The sequence below is a fragment of the Passer domesticus genome, chromosome 6, assembly GCF_036417665.1.
Source record: "Passer domesticus isolate bPasDom1 chromosome 6, bPasDom1.hap1, whole genome shotgun sequence".
NCBI classification, from domain to species: Eukaryota; Metazoa; Chordata; class Aves; order Passeriformes; family Passeridae; genus Passer; species Passer domesticus.
In genome coordinates, this window is record NC_087479.1 from 55232718 (window position 1) to 55250214 (window position 17497).

A 17497-nucleotide genomic window follows, 5' to 3' on the forward strand; every position below is an offset into this window, starting at 1 on the left:
CCTCCCTTTGTACTCCTGGAGATTTCAGGTGGGATTCACTCATCTCCAAGTGGGTCTCTAAAGTAGCTGAAACACCAGACCTACCTGGGATATTTTTAGGGAGATGTCTGTACACTCAGAGCACAAGGAGGGTTGGGAACAGAACCTGTCCCACAGGAGAAACTCTTGGATATTTAAGTTTATTTCAAATAAGTGTTCAAAGAAAAAAGAAAAAAAAAGCCAAAATAAAACAGATTTAGTATATATTTGCTTTTCTTAAAAAATGATTCCATGAAAGAATTTTATAGATATCTAAGTAGTAATACAGATTTTTATATACAAAATTCCATTTAAAACAATTTACTGTAGAAAAGAAAGTATAAGCAACTGTTACTATTCCATGATTTCAGCAAATAATGAAAAATTCAGATAAGTATGTGTTCAGGATATAGTTCCACCATTTACAGGAATGTCAGTATTAAGCTGGGAACACTTTCAGGTCAGTATTTACAGATTAAATTAAATCCCCTTCGAGGACGATCCCTAAGATTTCTCCTCAGAATAGGTAGTTTGGCTTTCTCCTGGATCTTTTGGGCTACCAAGGAATGAGAGGAAAAATAGGTTTTCAACAAAATGTGTGGACAGAATTCTACTTGATTTCTCCCCAGTCCTATTGCAGTCAGTGGGCCTGATCTGGTAAACATTTACTAACCAGGCATTACATTTATGTGGGAATAAATCAGGCAGGATTTGGCCCTACAGCAACAAGCTATCATAAGTTACAAATTTTAAAAATAGTGACATTCCTGCAAGTCAAAATACAACAGAAACAAGAGTTAACAAAATATAAGCCCTTTATTAATAAAAATCTTTGGTTGGATCAATATTTTAAATAAGCTTCAAGAATATTTGGTTAATACCATTTTCTTTCTTCCACATAATTTCTCTTTTGGTACCTTCTTTGGACAGACTACAGAAAAATATCAAGTTTATCACATACTTTAAAACAAATAAATATATCAAAAGCTATATATGGCATTCTTTATAGAGTTCTAGCATTAATCTTTAAATTAGTTTGGCAAAGAAAAAATGAAAGAAAAAAAGAAATAACTAACCTCTTCAAAACAGTTTGGTTTTGTAACAAACCATACAGTAGTTAGACTTTAAAGAAATCTTTCCTTTTTATTTTCTTTTTCAATTTCATAATGCAAGTGCCATGGACAAGACAAAGCAATAAAAGAAATAAGGTTAATTGCACCAATATTATTTGGAAGTGCAGTTTATCGGTCGACAAAGCAAAACAAAAACGTATTATGCTTAGAAAGAGCTGTATTGATGGGGTTTAGCTAGCCATGGTAAGTAAGGATTTCAGACTTATACTTCAGGGAAAAGCTTCTTGTACAAAAGACAGAGGATTTTAAGACAAAAGAAAAGTCCTGTAACTAGCTGAAGGTCTGGTCCTGTAGCCCCAGCGCAGGCAAAGCTTCCTGTAAGTGGGATGCATTTGGGATTTACTCCTCTGGCACAGCCTCTGGGAAGTGCCAGCCAACAGCAGAAAGTCTGTGGGAAAAGCTGGCTGTGAAACACACTCCCTTCTGTGCAAGCACTCCCTTCTCCTGCTCCAGAGGGCTACAGGGAAAAGCCAGGCTGGGACAGGGATGTGCTGAAACATCTGGGAAAAGGGAATTTCCTCGGCGGCAGCAGCAGCGTGTGAGTGCTTGGCAGGGCAGTGAGAGTCACTGGAGCTCTCTGTGTGCTCATTAACTCAGGACATTTAACAAATGCTCCATGACCATGGACCTGCTGGGAGGATCTCTGGAATTGTGCTGCTGCTGCCGCTGCTTTTGCTGCTGCCAAGAAAGCACTGCCCAGAATCCCTGTGCTGATGTTTCCAGAGGCAGTGGTGCCCCGGGGAGGGTCTGAGGGACACAGCAGGTTGCAACAAGTCCCCCCCAACACCTTTGGGATCCAAAGATCAGACTCACAGAGCAAAACTCAGTCTTGGGAAGCAAGTCAGTCTGGCAGGCTTAATGGAATACTAGGGAATACTGATTTTGCATATCATTTAGCGAGTTACCCCATGGACCTTCAAACCCGGCTTTCCAAAAATAGTTCAAATTATTATTATCATTATTATTACTTCAAATTTACCTTTATTTCATTAGCTGACTGATAAGCTAAGATCAGATTCTCAGAGAATATCTCTAGCAAGATTGTCCTAAGTACCTGCATTTCTTAATGCACCTCAGCGTCGATAGTGCTACCTAAGGATGAAGTATAAAAACTCCCTGCATTACTGCTTGTGCAAAAGAAAAGAAAAGAAAACAAAACGCCAACATTGTCAGAAATAGAACGTGGTCCTCCATGCTTGCAAGAAGGGCATTTCTCACAAAGATGGGAGCGAAATGGCAGCACAACCTTCAACATGCACCGGGGTGTCCGTTACCGGAGTCCTGCCCTTGGCGCCATGGCTTTTGTCTCTGGAATGCCCTGACAGACTCAGCTCCCTCCTCTCCTAAACGTCCAGAGGATAGGAATGGCAGGAGGACAAGCTCCCACTGCGGCTCCTTGAGAGCCTGGGGCTGTGGTTGTTACAGTTTTCCCCTTTTCTCTTGTCTTTGTCCTTCCAGGTTTCCAGCATCTGCAGCTTTCCTTGCTCTTCCCTCATGAAGACCTCCACCATGAGAACTTTCTCCTTGTGAATCTGCTGACTAATGTCCTTGGGAATGTCTGGGATAATCCAGTCAACAAATTCACTCATGAACATGACCAAGTTCTGAAAATGAAGTTGTGAGAAAGTGTCAGCGGGGCCAAATTAAAGGGTGGCTGTAGGGAAAGGAGAGGGCACTTAGGCAGGAAAATGAAGAGAGGACAATATTTGAGTTGGACTACGGAACCAAATTCCCCTCAGCTGCTTTGTGCATGCTAGAAGTAGAGAAATACATCTATGATTAATGTACCAATCCTGACACTGTAGCCACTTAGAAATCCAAAGGAATTTGCAGTTGGTGAGTGGCTCATGAGATTTACATCAGGAAGGCAGAAGTAAATACAGGAGGTAAAATGGTAGAAGTTGGTAAAATACATTCCAATTGAATTTTTCTCGTTGAAACCCTTGATTCAAGGAAGGGGTGGTCTTACCCATAAAGATAATTTTTAGTCAAAAAACCCACTAGAAGTTTTGAAATAAGTTATTCAGATAAGGCAGACTTAAAACATTTGTGTCACAATAAGTAGCATCACTGTTGTGATTAAATAATATCTTTTAAGGATATTAAAATATTAAATTACAAGATTTTACCTTCTTGTTCAGATGCAAATTAAACTTGAACTTGGAAAATTTTGAAAATCTCATTTCTTAGCTAGCTCTAAAAATGATTTTGGGTTAAATTTATGCTGCTTCAGTGAAACTGTTGATGTGCTATGGGAGAAATTGGTGGGACCTAATTGGTAGCAGCCTTGTGCTTTGCTGGTCTCTAAGATCATTAAGTTAAGTTTGCTCTGCATCAAACCAATTCAGGGAATCCCTGAGGATGAATTTTTGAGGATATACCAATGCCTGGGTGGGGGGGACAAAGGGGGTGATGAAGATGGGCAAATTTCTCTGGCTTTTCTATGAAACTACTGAGAAAGAAGATATTTCTTTGGCCCAATAACTTATTTCCAAGTGCCTGCAGTGTCACCTACCTGGAAAACTATCACAAATGCCAATCGTGCTGCTAGGACAGCCCAGAAATCCTTTGAAATGTCATATTTGTTTTCAGACCAGGGGGGTTCTCTATAATCTTTGTACCTGCAAAACAAGACTCAGTAAATAAGGGGTGCAATTCAGAAATGTTGGCACCAGAAGGAGTTATTAACAAACAGTCAAACAATAAATGGAAATGTTTAAAAGAAAGTTCACTGTATTAATCTCTCAGAAAAAAGACACAGCTAAAACTCTCCCATAGCCTTCAAGTTAGCCTTAAAATTAAAGGTTAATTCATCTTAATACCCTCTGATTACTACATATAATATCAATTCTGCATAAGACTGAGTAAACTACACAGCTCAGGTGATTTATTTTAGGATAGGTAAAAAGGCAACATATATTTTTCAAACTAATTTTAAAGACAAAAATACAGATCTCAGATTCATAGAACATGTTTGACATGTGATTAGGAAAAGGTTGAAGCTAAATTTTGCCATGTGGAGAGAAGAGAATTTTTCCTTAGCTATGGCTTACAGAATCTGTGTGTTGATAAACAGGACCAAGAAAAATACATACAATTCAAAACCACAGCATCCTGTCAATATTTTGAAAGAATTAGGGCTCTACATTTTCAAATGATTTTAAAATCCTTGGGATAAGGATGGGATTGAAAGAAGACAGAGGCTGGGAGTGGAAAGCAAATAAATCTGGCATTTTGCTTTTGGACCACGATGCCAACACTTCCATTCTGTGCTGAAACATGTTTGCCAACCTTGCTTAACCTCTGCCCAGAGAGCAGCAGGAGAAAGTAAAAGCAAGCAAAGCTACTGCAAAAGCAGTTTGGGTTGGTTTTGCTTTCATCTCTGAGCAAATTTTCTGTTTAGAGGTCATTTCACCATATTGACTTGAACGATTCAAATGCATAAAGAATATAATATAAAATAATATGATCCAAAGCAAGGTTTTTTATTTGGTCAGTTAGTGTGATTTTTTCAGTATGCGTGTATCAGAGTAATCTTTGTTTCTTTCTGCCCTGGAATATCTCTTCCTTCCTTACTGTCCTCTCCCTCTTCCTCCCTCTGTTGTCCCCTTTCCAGCTTTGCTGGTCACTGTCAGATTTGGATTTGATCCCCAGTTCTAAGAACATATTAGCTGAAATAGGTAACCACAATTTTCCTTTAAACATGAGAAGAATAGATATGAATTGTCACAGGCATGCCAATTTCTCCTGTGTGACGACACTACAAATAAGTCCGAAGTTCCAGTGCAGATAACGATGCTACTGCTTTCATCAGGAATTGGGAACTGGGCAAAAAAAGAAGTCATGGTCATTATATCATGACGTGACATCAGAGTGACATAATTTTCTTCCCTTAAAGCGTCATTGTGCTGTTTATCATTATTTGTCTCCTTTTCTGGAAAAGGGAATCTATAGTAATAAAAGTCTTTGCATGGACAAGCACTGAATTTAACTAACAATAATCTCCATTTCCCAAAATAAGCAGTAAATCATATTCAGGTATGTGATTACTTAATATGCAAGCAAGATGTTTAATATAATGGATCCATCTGATACAAAAGGCTAGCAAGATGCTAAAAAGGTATTGAAAATACAAAGAATCTGCCGCAGGAATGTAAGAATTTGCCACACTCTTAGCCAGCTGTGAAAACACTTGGCATTAGCGATCATTCGAGAGAGTACCTGCATATCTGAACCTCGTAGCCAAGATCCAGGGGGTCGTTGGGAGCTGTTCCTGCTTGGAAATCGCTGACATTAAAAGAGGATAGTGTATGGTTGACGAAGCCATGCATGGTGCCATTCTCACTGTACATGTACAGGTACACGAGGCGTGGAATGAAGTCGGATGTGAATGAGATCACAAATGCCTGAGCCACAAGAGTAAAGAGTGAGCGCGGTACCCAGGCAGAGCTTAACTTCATCACATCCTCAACCATGACTTGCCCAACCTACTCACACCACTCAGGGGAGCCTGAGAGCCCTGAAAGTGGAGCATTCACTGCACCAGCAAGGGATTGTTCACAGCCCACTCCTGAGGTGTGGCGTATTCCCTGGAGCAGTGCCACACCAGCTGAGGCGTCTGTGTGGGTGACAACCTGGGCCCCCAAAAATGAAGCAGCTGTACCCCCAGCATCAGAAGAGAGCTACCACAGCTCTGCTTCCCTGTGTCCCTGTCACAGCTTCTCCCTGTTGCCTTGAACAAAGTCCAATTGATTGATTTCCAGCTGCTTTTCCATCCTGCAAACAACGCACGGTGATTTGACTCTTCAAAGTCTCATTGCATTGCAAAAGAACGTTAATTGTGTGTGGTTCTCAACTTCATCAGGATAAAAGGATGAGGAGACTGAGCCCAGTTTTATTTTTATGGTCACAAAAGTTGCATTTCATCCAGTTATTTAAAATTTTCTGAAAAAATCGCGGGGGAAAAGGCACGACAGTCAGTTGGGCTGAGTTCCTCATGGCTTTAGCCTTCCTCATTTATCCTCATTATGAAACATTGCTACTGGCATAAATCTCATGTACATGTGGAACAAACAGTACAAAATGTTTTACTTATTTTATGGTAAAGAGGAGCAGTACATTGATCAAAGAGGGAAAACTAACACTGGGTATTGATGAGGAAAGACTACACAGAACAAAAGACAAAAACAGAGAAATTATTTCCAAAGGAAAAGAGGAGGAATAGGAAAGACAAACGAAGGCAGTACACAAAAAGAAGGGGTTTGCCATAGCACAACAGAACCCTGGGGACAAAATGAAGGAAGTTCAAGTCTGGATAATATTAAAAAACCCAAGGGAGTCCATGGCCATGTGGCCATAAGCCCTACAGAGCCCCTGCTTTGCTGCACTGCAAACATGTTGAATTTCAGCTGGCCTTTGTTTTCATCTTCCCCTCAGCTGGGGTGCAAGGAGGATGATCATTGTGGATATCTATTCATATAGAATAGTGCATGCGCTAATATATTAAGGCCTGCTAAATTTTTGTGAAATGCTAAAAGAAACTTTTTTTTTTCAGGATTGTCCAAGCTCTCTGAGTGGGGGCAACACAGCTCAAGGGCAGATTTTCGATGGACAGATTCTGCATTCTGAGGAGCTGAACTGGATCTCACCTTTCCCGAAATAGCACTGAAATTAAAAAATACATCTTATGCTACTGATAGTATTTCAAAAGAGTAAAAGAAAGCAGCTGTGGTCATATTTGTTTGAAGGACAGAACTGTTTTACAAAAACATTATGGAAAAAAGCAGCAGTGACTACTTACTATTTTATATTATTGCTACTGCTATCACAGCTTGAAAATAAACACAGCAACTCATCCTCAAATATTTCCTAAAATTTCTCAATCATAGACTTTCACTTGATTGAAGGGATTTTGTACTGAAATAAAACTAATGGAGCAGAATGGAAAAGCCAGCCTATTGAATTCAAATTAATTCATGCTGATTTACTTACGTTTATGATAACAGCAAGCTTTCCAATACCTCTGAGGATATTATACCAGATTCCTGGGGAAGGAGACAAACATGTACATGCTTTTCTAGACCTTAAAATGAGATCAATTACATCTTCAGTTAACAGAAGATGTAATTGTATGATTATGCATCATGTATGATTATGCTGAGCTAGTTATATTTTAAATAGAAAAAGAATAAAATTATAAAAATTTAATTTAATGACTTATAAGCAAAAGGAGCCCAACTATGTTTTGGCATCTTTTTTTTGAGGTTTTGAAGAATGGGATTAAACTGCAATGAATTGCAATTAACACATTCTCAGAAACAAATAAAAAATAATCAAACCCCACCACAATCAAAAAAAACCAATATCACCCTCCCAGTCATCTCCACCAGCAACCTGAACCTGCAGCAACAAATCAGGGAGTCACAAAACACCCCCAAAGCAAAGTCATGACACAACATGATGTGTTCTTCAAGTCTAGGATGATCCTAGGGCACAAGGATGAGGCCAAGAAAAAACTCTCCCTGCACTGCAGTAGAATGAACTTCAAGTTTAATAACAGATGAACTTCTCTGCTCTTGCTGCTTGGCTCTGTAACGAGGACAGTTATTTTATTTCTACTTTTATTTTTATTTTAATGAGCTTTTAATTCACAAGTAATCAGCATTTGGGAGAAGCAGCTCCCTCATCACAAAGGTGTGAGCCCCTCTGTAAGGGCAGGACTGGGCTCTTGTCCCCACAGAGCCCAGCTCCAGCTCCATCCAATGCAGTTTTCACCCTTCCTGCTGAGTAAGGACAAAGGGATACATCTACCCACAGACTTTTGAGACTCCTCTCATTCCCAAGGGTATTTCTGAGGCCAGTGCAGAGTTATTAAATGCGGAAATTTTTGCTTCTGCATGAAAGCTGCATTGCCAGGAAGGGCTGTTGATGTCAGAACCATGTGAGATATTTTGCTATTGCATTGATCACGTTGATTTAAAAAGTGATAATATTTACTTAATGAAATATTCATCTGAATTTAAAGCTTTGTTCTTCCTATTTTAAAGGTAAAGCCTCAATAAATTATGACAATTCACAGGTAAGCCACAGCTGAATGTTTTGACTTTTCCTATAAATATCTCCTTGTTATTGAAACTAGCTCAGCATAATAATATCCTGCCATCAATCCAGGAACAAACAAACAGGGATACAATGACAATATCCACTTACCTATATCCTTTGCTCTCACTGCTACCGGTCTCCTCAGCTCAGTTACAAATTTTTTGGCATCCAGACGGATTTCAATGATGTTGTTCAATAAAGCAAACAAAGGTGCCAGCGGGAAGGAGGCAACAAACAAAGTTACAAACCCGAACTGGATAACTGAAAGAAAAAGAAAACACTTCAGTGCCTGTTGGCAGTATTTACCAAATGCACCCATCACCACATCAGTGCCAGCCCCTCAATTCTGATGAGGTGATGACTTCTGGGAGACTCAGTCCCATTTTCTGTGTCAGGCACAGTTTGCTGCTCTGTTTGGGTATGGAAGGGCCAGTTGTCACCTTGCAAAAGGCAAGGAAACAGTAACCAGAAGGATGGGGAAGCTCCTAAAACAATTTTTCCGTGGGCAAAGCTGGCACAGGAGTCACCTGAAGGAGTGGGACTATGGCAGTGACCATTATGTTGGCGCTACCTAAGCTTGCTATGTTCCTCCTGGCAGGTTTTTGGCCTTCCCTGGAAGCTTTGGAAAGGACATGGCTGATTCCTGCCTCTGCCAGGAATACCTTGCTTCCTATAACCTGGGATCATATTTGCTTTTTGTATGGATGTCATGCTCATCCTGGTACTGCCAGTGGCCATCTTTCTCTTGTTACTTCCAAATGCTCATCTCAGTAACAGCATCTTATTTTTAGGAACTGGCAGCATGGCCATTCAGTTTGTACCACTAAATTCCCATCTGCTTCAAGTACTCTGAACATCAAGGTCACCAGATATTCTAATTTATCTCAACATAAGATACTGCTTGAAAAAAAAATTCTATGTGATCTGTCAAGTACAACCAGGTCTACAGACATGCATTGCTCTCAGAAAATTTAGTTCAGATATTAGATAAAAGACTCTAGTGTGGAAATAATCAAATGTGAACTAACTTACTTCCAGTGAAGGGTTCAACTGATGGTAAAATATGCCTCACAATCTCAAGTAGATGCCACTTAATCATTTGCATTTGAAACTTGACAGTGATGTGTTACATGGCTTGAAAGAAAATATCTAAAATATCATTCTAAAGTAAGGGCTTGCAAACAGCAGAAAGCACAATTCAGCCCTCCGGCAGCCAGGGTTGGCTGAAACACTCTCCAGTCCAAGACTGAACATGTTAATAATTCAGTTATCTCATATCCACTGTTGCTGAATGTACAGTTCAAAAAATTCAGCTCTCCATCCCAATTAGTCACAATAATTACAGTCTAAAATGCCTTCTTTCCACCTCACTCACTCATTTCCATGTACTCAGGGGTGAGTCCAGCGAAGGGCTCCAGGTTATAGTCCACTTCATAGCGCTGCTTTTTCTTCATGTGCTCTTCATGGTCTAGAGAACGCCGACGCTTCAATTTCAAGTATCGTATAAACTTCTTCATTTTTCTGAGGGAAGTGGAGACAATTTGCTGAGCAGTCCATTCTGCTCACTCAGTGCTCATTTATCAGTTGTTTCACATTACCAGGCACAATAATTAAAATAAGAAAGCACAGAAGTTGCTACTTACGGGATGCCAATCTCAAACAAATTGTTCTGGATCAGCTGCTTGCCCAACATGATAATACTGAGCTGGATACACAACTCCATTAGGCATCCTCCTGGAGCACACTAGGGTGGAGAGAGGAGAGGTCAGTCAGAACATCTCCTCCACCCCATCCATCCAATACGATCCCAGACAGAATAGAAATTCAATTACCTCTTCCATTCGGAAGGAATGGAAAATGTAGACGTAGTCGCCTGGACGTCCAACAAATCTAGGGCACAATGAGTTAAAAACATCAGACGGATTTTATACTTTCAATATTTGATTCCTAAAGTAATTTATGTCATACTCCATGCCACTGAGGGGGACCACCTAATGTTTAGTCCTGAAAAGGCCTCCAAGAAGCTGAAACCCTGAACAGCCCTTCCACCACTCACTCACCGGCCTTTGAAGAAAGCCACGTAGAAAATGGGGGTGTAGGCGTTGACAAATTTCAGCAGGAAAGCCTTGAAAATCAGCCGCTCCTCGAAGTTCTTGTCGGTCTTTGGTACCTCTGGAACCAATGGGACATGGATGAGAAACATTAAGGAATTACCCTACCTGGAAACATTTCAAGATCTTGTAAATGTGGGTTTTGGAGAACATCATCAGCCACTTTTTAAACAAAGGGATATTATGTGTAGTGCTATATGCATATATATATATAAAAGTAGTGTGGCTGTACTGAGGTCAGTGGTCAATCTACTGAGGATCCCACCAGTCACACATGTTACAATGGCAATTCCAATTTAGTTGCACACCTGCCTGACCTTCAGGACAATCATTTGTAGGCGCGCAAAAACTTGACCCGAAAAGATTTCTGGACCTATTTTTACTGACAATTTCTTGGAAATAATAAAAATAATTTTAAAAAAAGTTCCACAGCGGAATTTTAGGCACAAATGTGACTGTCCTTGGCTTTGCTCACGAGCCCCAGTGATCTGGGTGCTCAGATTTAACCCCTTGCGGTGAGCTGAGGGTTCCGACGCACCGATCTGCGTGAGCCACCTGGCGATGCAGCCGTACACCTCGTCCAGGATGATGATGACCACCAGGTTGATGATGACGGCGGTGGCGGTGACGGTGACGCGGACGCTGGAGCGCCCCGAGGGCGTGGAGCTGATGGCCAGGGCAGCGGCCGTGGAGATCCTGTAGATGATCACCCCGAACACAATGGCGAACGTCAGCCCGACCTGCAAGCGAGAATCGCCCAAAACCTTACCAAAGGTTTGCCTTCAGATGCTGTGTTTGGGATTTAGAAATAACCCTTAAAAATGGGACCTCTGGGCCACACCCCACGTCTACCCACTACTGCACTAAGGCCTTGATGAACTATGGGAAGGGAGCCCCCTTTTTTACTTGAAAATCACAAGTAAAGAGAAAGAATGGCACCATGATGCTGCAATCACAGGCAAAAGGCTTTTTTTTTTTTTAAAGGCATCTAAATGTAAACTCCATGCTTAGCAGCATTAAAAAAATAAATATTACTAATAAATAAATTATAAAATAATAATTACTAATTAATATAAATAATAATTGTAATTAACATAAATACTAATATGAAAAGTATTAGTGGGCTTGCTTTCGGCCATGACACCAGCAGTATATACACATGGTGTTTCCTCTGTGATAAAAAACCCTCAAATTTGAAACAAATAGGAGTATTTCAGCTTCACTCTACACACCAGCCTTCAAAACCCTTAGACAGGCTAACTGTGCTGTCATAATAACAAACTGAAATTAAATCTGATTAAATCAACACACTTCCTGGCACAGTAAAATCTCTCTCAATTTTTCATTGCTTAAATAGAGGAATGATTTTAAAACATGATTCTTAAAAGGTACTGATTTTTCAGCTGAGCATATGAGATTTGTTGCATTTCTGTTCTCCGAAAATAGAAATTTTAAAAAAACTCAACCTTAAATCAAAATCCCTACACCAAAAAACCAAATTAATTGACTTAGTCTGGGAAATTTTACCTTTGGAAAGGGTTTAAGCTTTTTTCAATATACCTACCAATCTGTTCCATGACTTGAATTATTATTATTTCTGTCAACATTTGTTTTAAACACTGATGCTTTATCAGCAATTGGAAGAAGGCTGTTCTCATCATTATTTTACCTTTTCTTTGAGTTAAGTGCTCTGTTTGCAATTCTCCTGTTAGATGGTATAGCTCCAAATTTGACTGATTTATTAAAAATCATTGCTATTATGAATGCAACTGGCAACGTCAGTTCTTTCCTGAAGTTTGATTATAAAAATCATGTTGGTCTCTCCTTCCTGAACACCTTCTGAGAGGGCTCTCTGTACTTTTTAAGATTCATCCCATCAGTGGTGTGGAAATTTCCGTTTCTGTGCCCTCACTTTCCCCTCCCCTAGTTTAGTATTCTTTTGTCTTTATTGGAAAAAGACAGCAAAGTAGAAATTCAAGCTCTTGAAATTATTTCAGATCATAAACAAATAAAATGCTTGAATTTTTTCACTGGAAAAAAAAACATTTTGAGCAACATCCACCTGATAAGGTTTCCTGTCACTTCTTTTCCATACAACGATTCAGTAACAAAAAATTTCAGGTTTTGCCAGGTGATGCTTACCATGAAGATGATGCCAACAAAATTGGTTAAATAGGCTGGAAAACGGTCCTTCCATGTCAGCTTCTCTTTGTCTGTCTAAATTTTTTTGGTGGGAAAAAAAGGTACATTTGATAAAGAAGGAGAGTGTGATTTTGCACATGTGATGAAAACAACGAGAGGGAAGAAAAGGCTGGGAAAACCACAACCAGTTAGAAGATGTAGACACAGTGTTTACAGTCACAATTCCACACAGGCAAATTGTTTACTCCGTATCCAGGTTCAAACTGGTCAAGCGCCTGTGCTGGGAGTATAAATAAACCAGATTTTTCTGTGTACTTTTTGAAGGAAACATGCAAATAGGCTGTCATAAACCATGAAGTAAGGTCTCTCTTGCTGTTAAATATTTTCTTTTGCTTTCCCTACAAAAATCCCCCTCCTTCCTCTCCCCTTCCACAGTTGATATTTGCAGCTCTGCTGTTGCACCACTGGCTCCACTGAAATACAGATTTACGTATTAAATTAATTCATGCCACGGAGTAGCTCCAAGGTGAACACCCACTTGACAGGAAAGATTAAGTTTTGGTGTGTGGCAAGACTTAAAATTCCTCTGATGTGAGTGATTTTTAATTTAACCTGGCCACTCCTATGGTATTCAAAAGACTACAGTAATAGGAATTATAGAAGGGGGGCTGGAACGAGGTGGTCTTTAAGGTCCCTTCCAACCCAAACCATTTTGTTATTTTCAATATAACAACTCTGTATATTCTCTGAATTCCCTAAACCCAGTCAATCAGCCACTGCTTGAATTTTGGCTGCAAAATATTCATTTAGAAGAGCATTGCTCCTCTGGAGTCCTTCACAAACTTGGATGCCCGGAATTGTTTTGAAACACCAGAAAATCAACAGCAAAAGGAACATCTCAGAGGATGATGCACATGTAATGCACATAAAAATATTGCTCAAATTCTATTTTTATGACATGCACGTTGTCCCAGGGAAGTGCAAGCAGCTCTTTCAACAGATGGCCCATGCTCCTCTGCAAAACATAGCATCCAGGATGGGAAATCTAAGATTAGCCATGCAGTGCCATTCCCAACTCATAGAGCATTGTCCCAAAAAGTGCTGAAGGAATGAGGCGAGGAAGGGGAAGAAACCCAGAACTGAATGTGAATATTAAACAAAGTTTTAACAGCCAAAACCAAATTGATTTGTGTCTTCCATAATTACTCATAATTTGAGTTTCTTCATAAGTTTGTATAAAAAGAACCAATTTCACCCCAGCCATGACTTTCTTAACTCTTTGTCTCCATTTGTTTGCTGTCTCTTCTGGAAAATATCGGTGCTTCTGATCGGCAGTCAAAGGAAACAGAAAAGGGTCGGGAAATACGGCATTACAAAGCACTGCTCAATTAATTCCAGCAATTAATTCCATATTCTCTACTGACACAGCATTTTAGCACAAGTGAATGCTCTGCTAGTTTGGTTAAGGCTTTGTGTTTCAGCTTTAAGTTAATAAAATATAACAGCAACAAAAGAGAAATGATTGCCCCAAATCCTAGGGAACATCAGGCAATCCTGCAAATGATATTCCCTTTTTAATATAGAATTGTGCTCTGCTTTCAAATTTATGAGGTGTAAAGAATGTGGAATTTTTTTTTTCCTTTATTTTTTTTTTTTTTAATTTTAAATTAGACTTCTCTTGAAAAAGCTATAAGCAATTTTGGCTTAGCTTTAGATATTTTTTCTTTAAGAAGGTTTCCAAGTGTTACAACTGTCGAGTTTGAACTTTAACACACTAGATCCCAGTGAAAGATAATTACCAAGTCTTTCAGAAAAAACCTCTTTTTCTCACGTTTCCCAAATTAGTAACATCCAAATTGAACACAGCCCAAAAACTTATAAATAGTCTGGTTAAAAAAAAAAAGAATCCTTTCTTAATTGCTTGACTTCCATTCTCCAATATTAGAGGGCCACCATTCATTAATTGTCTGATTAGTCTTCCACATTTAAGACCCAAATTTTGATTATACTCAAAAGTAGAGCAAGTTACAGGTTTTTAGTGGAATACAGCAAAGTCTGTATCCAAAATCGTTTACCCAGCCTATCATAGTGCAGCTCTTCTGCAAGGGATTTAAAAAGGGATTTGATTTGCTTATGACACTGAACCACTTACATACAGCATCCTATAGATTAATGGGAACACACCTCCAGCAGCTCTGTGGCATCTGTTAAGAGGGGCCCAGTGGTACTCAAGTATAAATTCACTTTAACATTCATCTATATGTGCTGCCCCTAAAGAGTGTAAATGTTATTGCAGTTGTATTTTCACAGGGTTGCCATAAAATCCCAATTTAGGGAAAGGTCCCACGTTGTCATGCCACTGGCAACAGATACAAAAGGGAAAATTCTGCCCATTTTTATGTTGGAGTTTTTACTTTTCTCAATAAAACCATGGCACACAAATGGCTCACTTCTTGCAGAGAAGGGGGAATGACCTCAGGGAGGATGGGGCATCAGTGTGCAGGGCAGAAAAGGAGCTTTCCCAAATCGCTCTGCTGCTGACAGGAAAGGAATTCCAGCTCCAGTGAAAGGGCAGGGAAGCTGCTTGTGGGGATTGCACAATCCCTTGGCAAGAGGCAGGTGCTCCTCGGGTGACAGGCAGCACCTTTCTCACAGTGATATAAAGAGCAAGTTCAGAGCATGAGTGAGCAGTGCCCTGTTCAGTGGAATAAAAGAGGAAGCTGGATTTTTAAAAGGCCGAAAGTTATTGCCAAGGCTGGAATTTGGCATGGAAATTGGAGTTAGTACTCTTAGTTAATATTTTTATTTGCAGAGAAAGTCCAGCAAGACAGAGAAGTTCTCCTGAGAGGCATTAGGTACTTTTACTGCAGAACAAGATGGTTTGTTACAGTTTTCTGAAACTTGATTTATTACAGTTTTCTCAAACTTGATTTATTAGTGTTAGAGGAGCACCTCTTTGATGAGGCTCTGTTAATTTCCCTGAGCCACACTCCTGAATCTAATTAGTGAAGTCATTTCTAGATTTAATCAGGTCTTGTGCCTGGCAGACCCCAAGCATCTCATGTGTGGATGAAGACACCTGGAACTTAAACACAGCGAAAATTGACTACTTTTTACCTATTTATTAGTCTCGGGTCACTGCCTGCTGTAACAACCTTCTTTGTCATAAGAGAAACAAATGAAAATTTTTACCATACCTCTTTATGTTTGTGTTCTTTTCTCAATGATTTTTCTAAAACTTTCGCTTCATATTCTGCTCTTGGATGATCCTGTGAAAGAAGTAATATTTTTTTAAAAAGCAAGATTTCTTATTTTCTCCATCAGCTTACAGATGAACTCTCTGCAGGTTGATTTCCTGATAATTTCTGAGTTTTCTAACTGAATTCCAATTCACTTGGTGTGTCATTCATATCAATTGATAGTTGACTATAATTTAAAAATGTTAAGTCCTGTGAATACAGGAGCAGCTGCAGAACGATTTGGACAGCAATGTGCAATCCTGTGTAGATTACATTTAATATATGAGATAAGCAGCACAACCTGCAGACAGCACAGCTCATGATGCTTGGATTTTAGTTACCTCTATTTTTGAGAAAAGTTAAATGTCATTAACTAATTTCAGTGATCCTCAGCTCATGAGGGGATTAATTTTCTGCTGTAAATATGCAAAATACTTGTCTTTGGGATCCCAGAAAATTGTCAGTTGGGGTGTTCCCCTAATTCTGTCCTGGACAACATCCACAGATTCTCTGTCTGCATTGCAGGAATAGGTGCAGGAAACACTTGGAAGTAAGAGACTGCTAAAAGACTGAGGAAGATTCATGGGTTCAGAATTCCCGATAATTACGCATTCATAAAAGAGTCAGAATTCAAAATTATGCATTGGATGGGAAACAGAACGGAGCTGAAAAAAGTCTGAACAAGTGGAGAGGGGAAAGGTGTATAGGCAAAGCAATCAGTGGGAGTTCCAAAGAAAATCTGATGCTCAAAAAAGGAGAAATGGAGATCAAAAGATGGCATTCATCAGTAGACATGGAATAAAAAAGGTAGGAGCGATTTTAAAAAAAAAAATGTTTTCCAAACCTTGACTGCCTCCTTCAGGAAACCAGAAAAAAACCACGAAAAACAAGAAAAAACAAAAAACAAATAAACAAAAATTTGATTACTGAACTGTTCCAGGTCATATTGTATTTATATATTAAAAGTTACATGAAACAAACACAGGTACAGTGGATGGTTAGACACTACTGGAGAAAACCCAGTCTATTCATGTTCTATATTAATTAACATTACTGCAAGTATTGTGTGAACCTGGCATCTCTAAAAACACCAGAAAATGAGATTTGTGCTTTAACATTTCACTTGAAACCCCGACTGTTCAACATGATTCTATCTTAAGTCTCCCCCAGATCATCAACAGGAGAACCTTAAATCCTGTGAAAAACCCATGACTGTATTATTTATCACTGACCACCAAACACACAGAATTAAATATACAGAATTGACAGCTGCTGGTTTGGCTGTGCAGAGCCCTGAACTCAGACATGAAGCTGCCATTGAAAAGATACACTTAATCCTCTTCACTTTCATGGATGCTAACAAGTTACCAAAAATAAAAGAGCATATAGTGTCCAGGAAATAAATCCCTATATTCTCCCCCAGTAAATAGGTATGGATCAGTGCAAAGGGTGCTGGCACAGGGTACCTAAATATATTATGGAGGAGATAAACATATTAAGGGGAGATAATTCCTACAGAAAGGCTCTGGGGGCAAGGGGAGCAATGGCTGCGCCAGGCTCAGTGAGCTGCAGGGTGTCAGAGCCAGGAAGGGCTGCTGAGGTTTGTGTTTCACGTGAGCAGTATTTGTTGTGAATCTATTTAGGACATCTAGAGACGTGACAAGGGAGGTCATACTTCTTTTAATAACAATAGCAGGGAAGGCTGGGGGCTGGGACTGTGCTCTGCTCTGGGAAGGTGTCTCCTTTATTTTCT

The 17497-nt window shown here is 39.6% G+C and overlaps 1 protein-coding gene across 10 annotated transcripts in view; it reads right to left on the reverse strand.

Annotated features, from left to right (window-relative positions):
• Positions 1 to 225: 225 nt before the first annotated feature.
• The window catches only part of ANO1 (anoctamin 1), a 70887-nt gene continuing 53615 nt past the window's right edge, over positions 226 to 17497 (reverse strand). For 3 of the 10 annotated variants that reach the window (XM_064425943.1, XM_064425937.1, XM_064425939.1), the window contains 14 exons: positions 16589 to 16600; positions 15703 to 15774; positions 13782 to 13829; positions 12506 to 12580; positions 10902 to 11103; positions 10313 to 10424; positions 10085 to 10142; positions 9896 to 9996; positions 9628 to 9773; positions 8361 to 8513; positions 7143 to 7195; positions 5373 to 5557; positions 3667 to 3772; positions 226 to 2755 (listed from right to left, as the gene is read on the reverse strand). In XM_064425943.1, the coding sequence (XP_064282013.1) occupies positions 2495 to 2755; positions 3667 to 3772; positions 5373 to 5557; positions 7143 to 7195; positions 8361 to 8513; positions 9628 to 9773; positions 9896 to 9996; positions 10085 to 10142; positions 10313 to 10424; positions 10902 to 11103; positions 12506 to 12580; positions 13782 to 13829; positions 15703 to 15774; positions 16589 to 16600 (1584 nt within the window). In that variant the 3' untranslated portion in view covers positions 226 to 2494. The remainder of the gene's footprint in view (positions 2756 to 3666; positions 3773 to 5372; positions 5558 to 7142; positions 7196 to 8360; positions 8514 to 9627; positions 9774 to 9895; positions 9997 to 10084; positions 10143 to 10312; positions 10425 to 10901; positions 11104 to 12505; positions 12581 to 13781; positions 13830 to 15702; positions 15775 to 16588; positions 16601 to 17497) is intronic. The other 7 variants (XM_064425944.1, XM_064425938.1, XM_064425945.1 and 4 more) reach the window with 4 other exon arrangements.